The 12,788-nt window shown below is 40.5% G+C and overlaps 1 protein-coding gene across 1 annotated transcript in view; it reads left to right on the forward strand.

The window, feature by feature from the left end:
* LOC132868526 (splicing factor U2AF 65 kDa subunit-like) overlaps positions 1-12,788 on the forward strand; it is a 117,085-nt gene that overhangs the window by 14,762 nt on the left and 89,535 nt on the right. The window contains exons 2-4 of the mRNA XM_060901472.1: positions 3,286-3,512; positions 8,225-8,351; positions 10,255-10,358. Coding sequence (XP_060757455.1) covers positions 3,464-3,512; positions 8,225-8,351; positions 10,255-10,358 — 280 coding nt within the window. The 5' untranslated portion in view covers positions 3,286-3,463. The remainder of the gene's footprint in view (positions 1-3,285; positions 3,513-8,224; positions 8,352-10,254; positions 10,359-12,788) is intronic.

The raw sequence follows: 12,788 nt of genomic DNA on the forward strand, positions 1-12,788 counted from the left end.
GGAGGTCGCGCAAAGCTCGGGGAGGTACGGAGCAGCTCGTCTCAATTCAGATAAGAGCATATTTCATTATGGAAGTACGGTGGACTGTTCCTTTAAGCGCTCAGCGTGAACTGATGATACTACAGAGGCAGAAGAGACAGACTTGGCCTTTTTACTCTTTCTGGATGTAACTGAAGCACTATCTTCAGGATTTACCTCATAGTTCACTCTTTCAGACTCTTCTATGCGAAGCATTGCATCTTGTATCCATGAACTAACTTCTTGCACAAAATTGCATTGCTTATCATATCTTGGCTGAAACCACTCACTTTGATCTGCATTCATATTCTCTATGTATCCAAGTTGACTGTACAGGTCTTTGACATCAGCATTTATCTTACTGAATTCTCCTATCAGCTCTTCATACTTGGTTAACAATTCCTTTGTTATAATTTCCACGTTTGCATCATCCTCCATTAAAGCAATCAGTTCGTTTCTTTTCTCAGTCAGTTTTCTTAGCTTTGCTCTTCTGGAGCTGATTCTTGTCTGCAGACTATTTTCCAATGACACTTGTGTTGGTTTACCCAGACGTTTTTCCCCCAGAGGGCTTACCGTCTTTTCTTTTTCATCCGTCATGGTTGCTTTGAGTCTGTGTCTATGTGTCAGCCCTGTGATGATCTGGCGACTTGTCCAGGGTGTACCCCGCCTTTCGCCCGTAGTCAGCTGGGATAGGCTCCAGCTTGCCTGTGACCCTGTAGAAGGATAAAGTGGCTAGAGATAATGAGATGAGATGAGATGGTTGCTTTGAACGTCGGTCCGTTTTTTTGTTCCGATTCCACTTGCGACAGTCACGTTGCAACCACGTCCACTTGTCAATCACCAGCCACGAGTGTAGCGCGTGATCGTGCTAGTTCAGAAGTCTCTCGGTAAATCCCTCGATGAATCTTCTTTCCAGTTTCAGCGAACCTCTCCAGCGTTTTGTAATCCAATGTCAAGCAAGTTTTTCTTACTAATATAGAGGCTTGTTCGTAGTGAGACCTTGAGAAAAGTGCTATAGCTTACACTGACGAAGTCTCTGACCCAAAGTAACTGTTTCCACTCTCAATGTCCATGTGCCTGGTAATAAATCCACTTGAAACGTCTTGAAAGTTGAACTTTAATCCTCGGTTTAACAATTACAAAGGTTCTAAGATGCAGAGAGTCAGGTAAGAAAAACTTCGCTTCCATGGCTCCTCGAGATCTACAATGAGAAGCGCGAGACCGTTCTTATGGAATTCTAATTCTTCGCATATGAATTCTAATTCTAATTCTTCTAATTCTAATTCTAACCTTGCCACATATTATTCATCATTTTAATCATGAAATAAACTACTTATATGAAATTACAAATTCAAATGAAATTATTTATACCTTTTTGTAATTCACATCTATATGAATCTTTGGCCGCTACAATCCGGGTCGTGAGACTACAGCTTAAAAGGTCACTGATGTCACTGTTTGCGCCACCTAACGACATCACGTGACGTCCACCCACTTTCGCTAACTCTACCCAATGTGTCCACCCACTTCCAGCCAGCACGGTTCAGCACGGTTGTAGTCGAAATGCAACTCCAACAGCCCCACTCAGCTCAACTCAGCCCAACTCAGCACGGCACGGCTCAGCCCAACTCAGCCGCGTTTGTAGTGGAAAAGCGGCAATAGACACAGACAACCATTCACACTCACATTCATACCTATGGTCAATTTAGAGTCACCAATTATCCTAACCTGCATGTCTTTGGACTGTGGGGGAAACCGGAGCACCCGGAGGAAACCCACATGGACACGGGGAGAACATGCAGACTCCACACAGAAAGGCCCTCGCTGGCCACAGGGCTTGAACCTGGACCTTCTTGCTGTGAGGCGACAGCGCTAACCACTACACCGCCGTACCGCCCGATTTTAAATTTACATCTCATTATCTCTAGCCGCTTTATCCTGTTCTAAAATGTCTACTGATATTGTATGTGGTAGATATTTATAACAACCTACAAAAAAAAAAATCTGAATGGAATAGAAAAATCTGAATATTTCAAGCATGTAATTGTTTTATATGCTAGGAATTTAATTCTGGTCTAATTATATTTATTGCAATAGGATTCCAAATACTCTATAAGCATTCCATTCTGTTAAGAATCAGAAAAAAATGATTATGAATCATTTTAATAAACTACTTATATGAAATTACAAATTCAAATGAAATTATTTATACCTTTTTGTAATTCACATCTATATGAATCTTTGGCCGCTACAATCCGGGTCGTGAGACTACAGCTTAAAAGGTCACTGATGTCACTGTTTGCGCCACCTAACGACATCACGTGACGTCCACCCACTTTCGCTAACTCTACCCAATGTGTCCACCCACTTCCAGCCAGCACGGTTCAGCACGGTTGTAGTCGAAATGCAACTCCAACAGCCCCACTCAGCTCAACTCAGCCCAACTCAGCACGGCACGGCTCAGCCCAACTCAGCCGCGTTTGTAGTGGAAAAGCGGCAATAGACACAGACAACCATTCACACTCACATTCATACCTATGGTCAATTTAGAGTCACCAATTATCCTAACCTGCATGTCTTTGGACTGTGGGGGAAACCGGAGCACCCGGAGGAAACCCACATGGACACGGGGAGAACATGCAGACTCCACACAGAAAGAAGTTGTAGCGGCCGGATTGTAGCGGCCAAAGATTCATATAGATGTGAATTACAAAAAGGTATAAATAATTTCATTTGAATTTGTAATTTCATATAAGTAGTTTATTTCATGATTAAAATGATGAATAATATGTGGCAAGGTTAGAATTAGAATTAGAAGAATTAGAATTAGAATTCATATGCGAATTCTAAAAGCTGCACTTTTATTTTTTTTAAGTGCTTCATCTACTTCAACAATATTACACAAAGATCGATACATAGGGCTCCCATCTGTAACAGGGAGTGATGCTGTATTCCATTAATACACTCTACAATAGATTATTAGATTCTAATAAAATAGATGAGCCAAAATAACTGGGGATCTTTTTTAATGGGCCCCAACTTGTTACAAGTATGAATAGGTGGGCCTCGAAGCAGAAAAGGTTGAGAACCCCTGCACTACACCCCCCGGAGAGTTGTCTCATCTTCTAGATCAGAAGACTGGATGTAGTGTATAACAGTGTATAGTGATGAAGGTCTTATTTGCATCTTTTCTTCAAATAAACCCTACATTTAACCCTGAATAACAACACCACCAAGGTTAACTGTACCAGTGTGTGCTCTGTGCAGGGTAATATCACCGCGTGGGGCGCTATAGAGCAAAGCCTGGACCCTGTACAACTACCTCCACGCCACTGTGAAGCTCATTCCGCTTTAATCCATCATCATCTTCACATTCCCCATATAACTGCAGTTTTTCCTGCTGGAGTTACAGAAGTGTCCTCCAGTGACCGGTACCGCGGACAAAATGTCCGATTTTGAAGAGTTCGAGAAACAGCTGAGCGAAAACCGGCAAGGTAATATGTTTTCCTTGTGATATTTAATGTCTGTAACTTGTATTTAATACCGTCGTTTCAGAATATACTCCGGTGTTGCTATTACCTCAATAATGCAAGTTGTCATCGATACTTAAACCGATAATGTTCCCATTATCATCTTCGCTAGGTAGTTGACTATCACACTGTAACTAAACGCAAACCGGGTGTGTCTCAATTGGCTGCCTGCAGCCTACAGGTAGTCTATAGTGTATACGAAATGATGGCGTCTGTTCACTGTGTAGTGCACGATATGCGCAGGACAGAGCTGTTTGGGATGTAGCCGTGGGAATCCGATAGTCTGTGGCAAGACGTTACTCCGCTGATTCCTTCGTTAAACTGGGTTAGGTCAGAAATGTTTTAAATGGCTAATTCTTATTTAGCGTTCAAGTACAAATATAATAAACACCCATGTACCTCAAAGCTCAGATGTCATCTGTGGGTTTGTTTCCCGGACGTGTGTGTGCAGAGTAATGTTGCCAGGAGACGCTTGGACTAGAGGAATTCTCATGTTATTAGTATAAATCACACACATACAACTGTCTTGACGATGTAAATATGGTCCATAACCAAAAATTTCAATGCTCACTATGTTCACCTCATATCTTTAATCCAAACTTTAACTGTTTTGGCCTTTATTATAACCGATTGTTAGGTTTAAGCTCGAGTTGCGCTTGTTAGTGAGTCACGTGACCAAAATAGGCATGTAGGTTATATAAAACACTACAGCAGAGTCGTTTCCCTTCAGCCCTATTGGGTTCGGGGTACTTTTATATGGGAAGGTGTGGTGGTGTAATTACATCCCTGGAATTTTAGTCTTATCTGAAGCCCATAAGTCTTTGCCAAGTCTTTTTAAATGTCATATATATTTCAGCTTTTCATACTCTCAGTACTTGATTTTGATTTGGTTTCAGGAGGAGACCAGTGAAAAAAGACAACACTTATTGGTCTGCATACTGACAAGAGAGTGTGAAACTTCATTCATTCATTCATTCCCTCCCAACATGTCCGTTCAGATGAACATATTACCTGGGGGGCAGCATGGTGGTGTAGTGCACTATTGCCTCATAGCAAGAAGGTCCTGGGTTCAAGCCCAGTGGCTGACAGGGGTCTTTCTGTCAGCAGAAAATCACTAATGTGTACCAAATGTGTCTCAGTGACTACGTTTACATGCACATACAAATCGAGCTGCTGTCGGTAATCGAGCTGAAGGTCCCAGCAGGGTGCCAGAGAAATCCAATCGTACATGCACACAACTGAAATCGGGCTATTGTGTGAGGTGCATTGTGCACCCAAGCCACAGGTGGCGCAACACGCCCCATCGTGTTGGTACACTTCCGGTTGTCGTCATGAAGAAGAGCTATTCAAGAGTGTAAACAAAGTTATCAGTTCCGTGTTCTCCATTGCGCGTTTTTCTCCCGTCCATGAATTTTAATATATTCAACTCCTTAAGCTGAATGAGCATGAACTCTGTCTCCTCATTGCTCCAGAAGTGCACGTTTCTGCTTGCCTGTGGCAGTGGGGACGTGGTCAAGCGCCGGTCTGTGACAGGAGGGTGGAGCCAGGGAAGGTGAGTAGCAGAATCACTACACCTGACGGTAATTAACCTGTGTTTGTGTGTCTTCCCAGTAACCGCGCCCTATTTAAGGAGGGAGAGCAGAGGGGACAGCTCATCCCGGGACTAGAACACAGTGTGTTTTTCTCTCAAGAATAAAAGTAGGCTGTTAAACTGAAAAATCTGACAATAAAAAGCCTATTAGTACCAGAAGCTTTGTCCTGCCGTCCTCTGTGCTCCACCCACACTTCAGAGAGCTCTACATCGCCATTTTCTCTTCTTCGTTTGTTCCTCCTGACCTCTTCTGCTGCTCGCTACTACTGTTGTCATGCCAACCGAGGCTGTTGTGTTTCCCGCTTGTGGTCTCGTCACTCGTCACTTCCGGAAGTAGCTCGACAACTAGCTCGATAGGGTATACATGCACAAAGTAGCTCGGCAGAAATCGCATAAACTAGGTCGTGTAGCTCAATTCCGAGAAATCAAGTTCGGTTCAATTTCAGCCGAATTAAGGTGTATACATGGCATTTTGAACTTCGATTTCAGTCGAGCAATGGCAGAAATTCGATTCTCTCTATGTGCATGTAAACGTAGTGACCGAGAGCCAAAAATTGACCATGTCCTTTCTAGCAGAAACCTATGGTATATTGCCACAAATTATGTCTAACCTGTCAAATTTCTCGCTAATCTTCAACAGCAAAAAAGTTACATATATTCAAGTTACGGTACTATCAGAGGCCTATGGACACTGTTTTGCCATATTACTTTGTACATGTGATGCATGCTTTTCATGTTCTGATTAACTAACAGTATTCAGGTCTACAATTTTTCAAAGTAATGCTATCCCAATACTTTGTTTTAACTTTAGCAAGATCAGAATTCTTGGCATGTGGTGTTTTGAACTGTAATTAAATCTTCCAAATATCATGAAAAAAGTATTTGTTTCTGTGTCACATACAGAGAAAAATGAATGAATGATTTTTCCTAATTACTTCAATAAGTTGCCTATAGCTTTTTATGTAATTGACTCTTTATGATAACATGGGGCCTACAGACACCACAGGTGGGCTATGGACACCACAAGTAAGTTAATTGTCCTGCATTTTATAATTCAGCAAGACATTCCAAGTACCATATAGACATATTGTGTTGTTACTAAAGACCCTTCATAGTTATACTGAGCTCATTGTATGTCTCTCAGCATTGTGTACATAGGGGGGCCTATGGACACTACGGAGATTTTTGTCATTTTGACATACCATTTTGAATCATACCTCAGTAGTATTAGGAAGTTATATTGTGAACATGTTTGGTTTTTTCCCATCTAAACACTTTGTAGATGAGAAATCCATTATAAACTAGATATTAAATGCAAATTTGACATCATGAGCTTGATAAATTTGACAGAAAATATCTTAATAGTAAATCTGTCACACTGCAGACATTTCATGCGTGGTCCAATAAGATGTATATTTTGCAAAAAAAAAAAGGTTTTCTTCAGCCTGAAAGATGAAGAAATATGATACACATAGTCAGCTGGGATAGGCTCCAGCTTGCCTGTGACCCTGCACAGGATAAGCAGTTACGGATAATGGATGGATGGATGGATGGATGGATGGATATTACCTGGGGTATTTTATGCAAGTCTTATATACTGTACTAGATACGAGATGGCATAATCTTTCCAGACACAGGACATGCATTGATGCATGCATGCATGCATCATGCATTTGGATGGGAATAAAATCCCAGAGATACACTGCATCATACATCATGCATTTGGATGGGAATAAAATCCCAGAGATACACTGGTAATAAATTATTACCCAGATAATATTTTAAAAAATGGAAGAAATTCATGACCACTGTTAATCACCTAAGGAGTGATTCTCCAGCAAAAATCCCTCCAAGGCCATGGCAAAATATTACAGGAAATCACAAATAATCCCAAAGTAACATCTAAGGACATATAAGCCAGTCTTGCATTGAATAATGTCCGTGTTCATGAGTCCAGCATCAGGCAAACATCTACACACTGCACAAGAATGGTGAGCATGGCAGGATAGCAAGGAGGAAGCCACTACCCTCAAAAAACACTACTGCCCATCTGAAGTTTGCTCACAACCACATGGATAAGCCAGAAGCCTATTTGAAGAATGTTCTGTGGACCGATTGATCCAAAATAGACCTTTTTGGTTTAAATGAAGTGTTATGTTTGGAAAAGCAAAACTCTGCATTCCAACATAAGAACCTCATCCCAACTGTGAAGCATGGTGCTGGAAGTGTAATGGTTTGGGCCTGCTTTGCTGCCTCAATTCCAGGATGGCGTGCCATTATTAATGGGCCTATGAATAGGGGATTGAAACCAGCAAATTCTACAAGAGAATGTCTGTGTATTTGACTATGAACTGAAGTTTAACCATAAATGGATCATGCAACAAGACAATGACCAAAGACACACAAGTAAGTCTACAAAGAAATTATTAAACTAGGAGAATTTAACATTTTGGAAAACTTAGCCCAATAGAAATGTTATGGAAAGACCTAAAAAGAGCAGTTCATGCAAGGACGCCCAACATCATCACTGAGCTAAAGTAGTTTTCTAAGGAGGACTGGGCCAAAATTCCTCCAGGATTGATCACCAGTTACTGGATATGTGTGGTTGAAGTTATTGAAGCTCAAGGGGGTCACCAGTTACTGAAAGCGAAGATTCTTTCTTTGGTACTTTTTCTGACAAAGATATTTAATGTTACATAATTTTTCTCAAAAAATAAATGTAAAAACAATGTTTTTGTATCATTTGTGTAATTGTGTTCTCTTGATCTCATTTTAGGACTTTAGGTCTGATCACATTTCAGGTTAAATTTATTCAGAAATACAGAAAGTTGCAAAGGGTTCACAAAGTTTTTAGTGGCACTGTACCTCAATATTGGCTCAAATGACCATTGATAATGGCATGTTTTTAGGATGTTTAATTGTCATGATGATGACTGCATTGGAAATGGCTTTGTGTGGTTGTTGCAGATGTTTTGTGATTGTCAGGGTAAGCCCTCCCAATTGAAATAACAGTCTCCTATCTTTAAAAAAAAAAAGTAAATTAATTAGTGATATTGACTCATTTCCCTCTTCCCTCCAAATACAGAGAGAGAGAAGGAGAGGCACAGGAAAAGGAGCCGGAGCGGCTCACCAGATCGTGGTGAGAAACATCACAGCCAAGAGAAACGCAAAAGCTGTGATCGCCGAAGCAGCTCCAGAGATCATAAGCACAGGTGCCTGTACAAGATTATAAACAAGACCTGATTTTATTCAATATTTTGCTTGGAAGCGCAAATTGTAGATCAAATGATCTACAATTTGCGCTTCCAAGCAAAATATTGAATAAAATCAGTCGGTCTGACTGTGGATTGGTGGAGTCCAAACTCTTTAGAGATGGTTTTGTAACCTTTTCCAGCCTGATGAGCATCAACGCTTTTTCTGAGATCCTCAGATTTTTTTGTGAAGCTCAGACTTTGATAGATCCCTGTTCTTTAAATAAAACAAGGTGCCCACTCACACCTGATTGTCATCCCATTGATTTGAAAACACCTGACTCTAATTTCACCTTTAAATTAACTGCTAATCCGAGAGGTTCACATACTTTTGCCACTCATAGATATGTAATATTGGATCATTTTCCTCAATAAATAAATGACCAAGTATAATTTTTTTTGTCTCATTTGTTTAACTGGGTTCTCTTTATCTACTTTTAGGACTTGTGTGAAAATCTGATGATGTTTTAGGTCATATTTATACAGAAATGTAGAAAATTCTAAAGGTTTCACAAACTTTCAAGTACCACTGTATGTCAAACTACATGTTTTATCTAGATTTAGTCTCATGGAAAGAATGTTAAAGTTACTGACAGGCTAATGTTACTTAAGGGTTTTGACTGGTCAGGCAAGCAAACTAAGGTTCAGTCCAAAAGGACAGCTCTATTACAATATCCAGTGCAGCGTTTAATGCTTGAGGTTTTTTTTTTTAAATAGTAAACATTTTACTTACAGACTGGCAGTCCACTCCAACGGAGTTGGCACAGCTCCAGCTTCTTGACTGAGCTTGCTATGGGTGATCGTATGTTAATGGGGTAGTACCATAAAAAATGAGAGGAGATTCAATGGAAGAAGCATGCATTCATGTAACATGCCTTTTCTCTCTGCCTGTTGTTTTTTCTATGGTGATTACAGACTGGGAAGGCCCAGTACGTCCCCAAGTCACATCGACATGTATTATTTAAAAAACAAACAAACACAAACAAACAGACAAAAAAACTCAGCATGCTTCCTTTAATATTTAACACCTTGGATCAGATCAGGGAAACTTGTAATGCTGATAGTTTCCTCTCTGCTGTGTTTACCTAAGAACTATATTGGTGAAAAAAGTGCTGGCACAATATATTGCTTGTTAATCATTATTTCATACATCTAATAACTTTCTTTTTTTTTTTGTATTGCTGGTATAAGCAATTTGACTAGCCAAAATTTAATATTGATTAATAATACTAAATGTAATATCACAATAAATACTTGATCTTTTACCACAGTTTATGATACTATTACATTTTACAAAAAACAATGCAAAAAATATTCCTCAGTAGGAGCAATCAGTATGACATGTTTGTCCCAATGTGAACTGAATTATGATCTTGCCTTTGCTGGGATGGAGATGTGCTGCTGATTTGAAATGAGCAAAAAATAGAGAATTTTGGATGACTGTCCTTCCATAGAATGGAATGCAGGGGTAGTGACTTGACCTTGCATGATTACACGATTTAGCTGATGATTAATTGTCGAATTCAGGTCATGATTTAATTGTCTTTTCAGTTAATTTTAAAGCATGTTTGGAATATAAGATCCAATAATATTATAACATACATTGTACTTGCATCATAGGAAGCAGTATTTCAGGCCAAAAATAACATCAGTGTAGCATAACTGTTGCTAGATGTATCACAGATTGCAGCAATGTCATTGCACTATCATGAAAAATCAATTCTATTTTTCATTTTGTTTCTTTTTTTGTCATTCAGTTGGCAGGTGAACAGTGAAATGTTTGTTTAGTCTTGGAGGCTGGAGAATGTATGAATCAGATTCTGTCACTTGTCAGATGTTGGCCAACACTTTTTGTCTTGTTCAGTCGTTCTCCAAGAAGAGCAAGAAAGAAAAAGGCATATAAATACTGGGATGTTCCAGCACCAGGATTTGATCACATCACACCACTGCAGTACAAAGCTATGCAAGGTACAGCAACGTTCCCTCTTTAATCATATAATCAGTGTATTAAGAGCCTAGAACAGAGCAGAGTGCCTAAAATATCTAAAATATTGTACAGTGTTCTTTTTTTTTTTTTTGGTCTTTTGTTGAATATATAGTAATAGCACTTTTTTGAGATAAGGAAGATGAGATTTAGCTCATGATTTGTTACAGTAAGACTGGCATGACAGTTATTTTTAAGTGTCCATATTATTTAATAGGGGTGTAACAGTACATTGTGGCATGATGCATCGTGATGCCAAAATGTGTGATATGAATTGTGCATCTCATAGAATTGCACTGTTTAAACACTAGAAACCCAAATCTGCCCAAAGAATCAAAAAAAAATTTAAAGCACACACTGCTCTTCTAAGGAGAGCCTGAAAAATCAGCAATTGTGCAAGACAGGTAGCCCAATAGCTCTGGATTGCAATGACCAAAATGCATTACAATGGTGTTCCTCAGTACTTTCAAAGAACACTAGCTCTGTGATCTATGGTGTCAAGAAAGCGGGCATTTTAGCCATCTTTGGGGCTCTGTTTCTGTTACGAAGCTCATTATGTTTCAATCAATTCCCCAGGTCAGGCACACATTTTTGGGAGAGTTTCTAAATGTATTTATTTATTTTTAAGGTATAGTGAATCTGTAGTACATTTTTGTTTGTACTTTTGTGTATAACAACCTTTAATTAATGTACTTTTCTAAAGACAAAAATGCACATTTTGTATTGTTCATTCAAATTTTGTTCAAATTTTCTGAAAGTCATATTGAATCATAAATGGCAGTATTGTGAATCGAATTGAATCATGACTAGTGTGTGTCATTACACCCCTATTATTTAATGTATGCTTAATCTTTAAAACAGTCCACAAAAATCTGACATCTAGGTTGTTTCAATGGTGGTACAGTGCAGGCTTGTCATACTCGAGTCCAGGACTCAGACTCGAGTCCAACTCATGCCCTAATTTTAAGGACTCGTGACTCGACTTGGACTTGAGCACTGATGGCTCAGACTTGGACTTGTGCATTAACTGCATTCGGACTTGTACATTGAAGATGAGGACTCAGATTTTTTTGTTCTTTATTTTTTGTAACATGCTATAATAATTTTGTTCCAAGATGGTGGCGCGCGTGGTTGCAGCGGCTTACGGCTCTCCTTTTCAGTGCTCTTTTTTTTTGTTTGTTTTTGTATTTCTTTCTTGCTTGTTTGTGCAACATCGGTTCTGCAAACATCCAGTACACCCGCCAGACACTTTTAGCCATCGGTGACCAACATCAGGTATCTGTTTTGAGCGACTTTCTCTTCACGCATAACATCCCAGATGACATAGCGAGACCGCCGGGCTCTCTGTGGATTGTTGTCGGGTCTAGGAGGCGGCGCAGACAGAGGAGGGAGAGGAAGCAGAAGCGGGGCCGCAGGTCCGGTGCTATGCTAAGGCTAAGAAAACAACCACACAAGCCACCTCTACCGAGCCTGTATCTCTCCAATGCCAGATCCCTGGTGCATAAAATGGATGATCTGGAATTACAACTCGCTGGAAATCGCTATGTTCGGGACTGCTGTGTTTTAATTATCACAGAAACCTGGCTTCATCCGGAAATACCCGATGCTAGCTTGCAGCTAGCAGGCCGCACTCTGCTCCGCTGGGATAGAAATGAGAACTCCAGTAAGAGCAGAGGGGGAGGGCTCTGTATTTACGTGCATGATAATTGGTGTAACAACAGAGCAGTTATAGATAAACACTGTTCCCCAGACCTTGAGTACATGTCTGTAAGATGCCGGCCTTTTTTTCTACCGAGAGAGCTAACTATAGTGATTGTCACAGCTGTGTATATTCCACCTGACGCCAGTGTGAACACAACGCTCTCCCTCCTGCTGAACACCATAAACATACAGCAGCGGGCCCACCCTGACGGTGTTCACATAATCGCAGGAGACTTTAATAAGGCCACTTGAAGACTGTACTGCCAAAGTTTTACCAACATGTTAAGTGTTCTACTAGAGGGGAGAACACTCTGGATCATGTTTACTCCAACATCAAGCATGCGTACAGAGCCATACCCCTCCCCCACCTCAGCCAGTCAGACCATCTTTCCCTCCTGCTCTCCCCAGCCTACACCCCCCTCAGACGCAGAGCCAGGCTCACCACAAGGACTATCACAACCTGGCCTGACAACGCACTCTCCAAACTACAGGACTGCTTTAAACAGACAGATTGGGACTTATTTGAACACCAGGAGCTGGAGACATTCACAGGAATGGTGCTGGACTATATCAAGTTCTGCATCGGGAATGTGACGGTGGATAAAAACATCCGGGTCTTCCCAAACCAGAAACCCTGGATGACCAGTCAGGTCTGCTCACTCCTCAGGGCTTGCGATGCTGCCTTCAGGTCAGGTGATAGAGCTCTCAGCTGC

This window comes from Neoarius graeffei, chromosome 20, assembly GCF_027579695.1.
Source record: "Neoarius graeffei isolate fNeoGra1 chromosome 20, fNeoGra1.pri, whole genome shotgun sequence".
Lineage (NCBI taxonomy): Eukaryota > Metazoa > Chordata > Actinopteri > Siluriformes > Ariidae > Neoarius > Neoarius graeffei.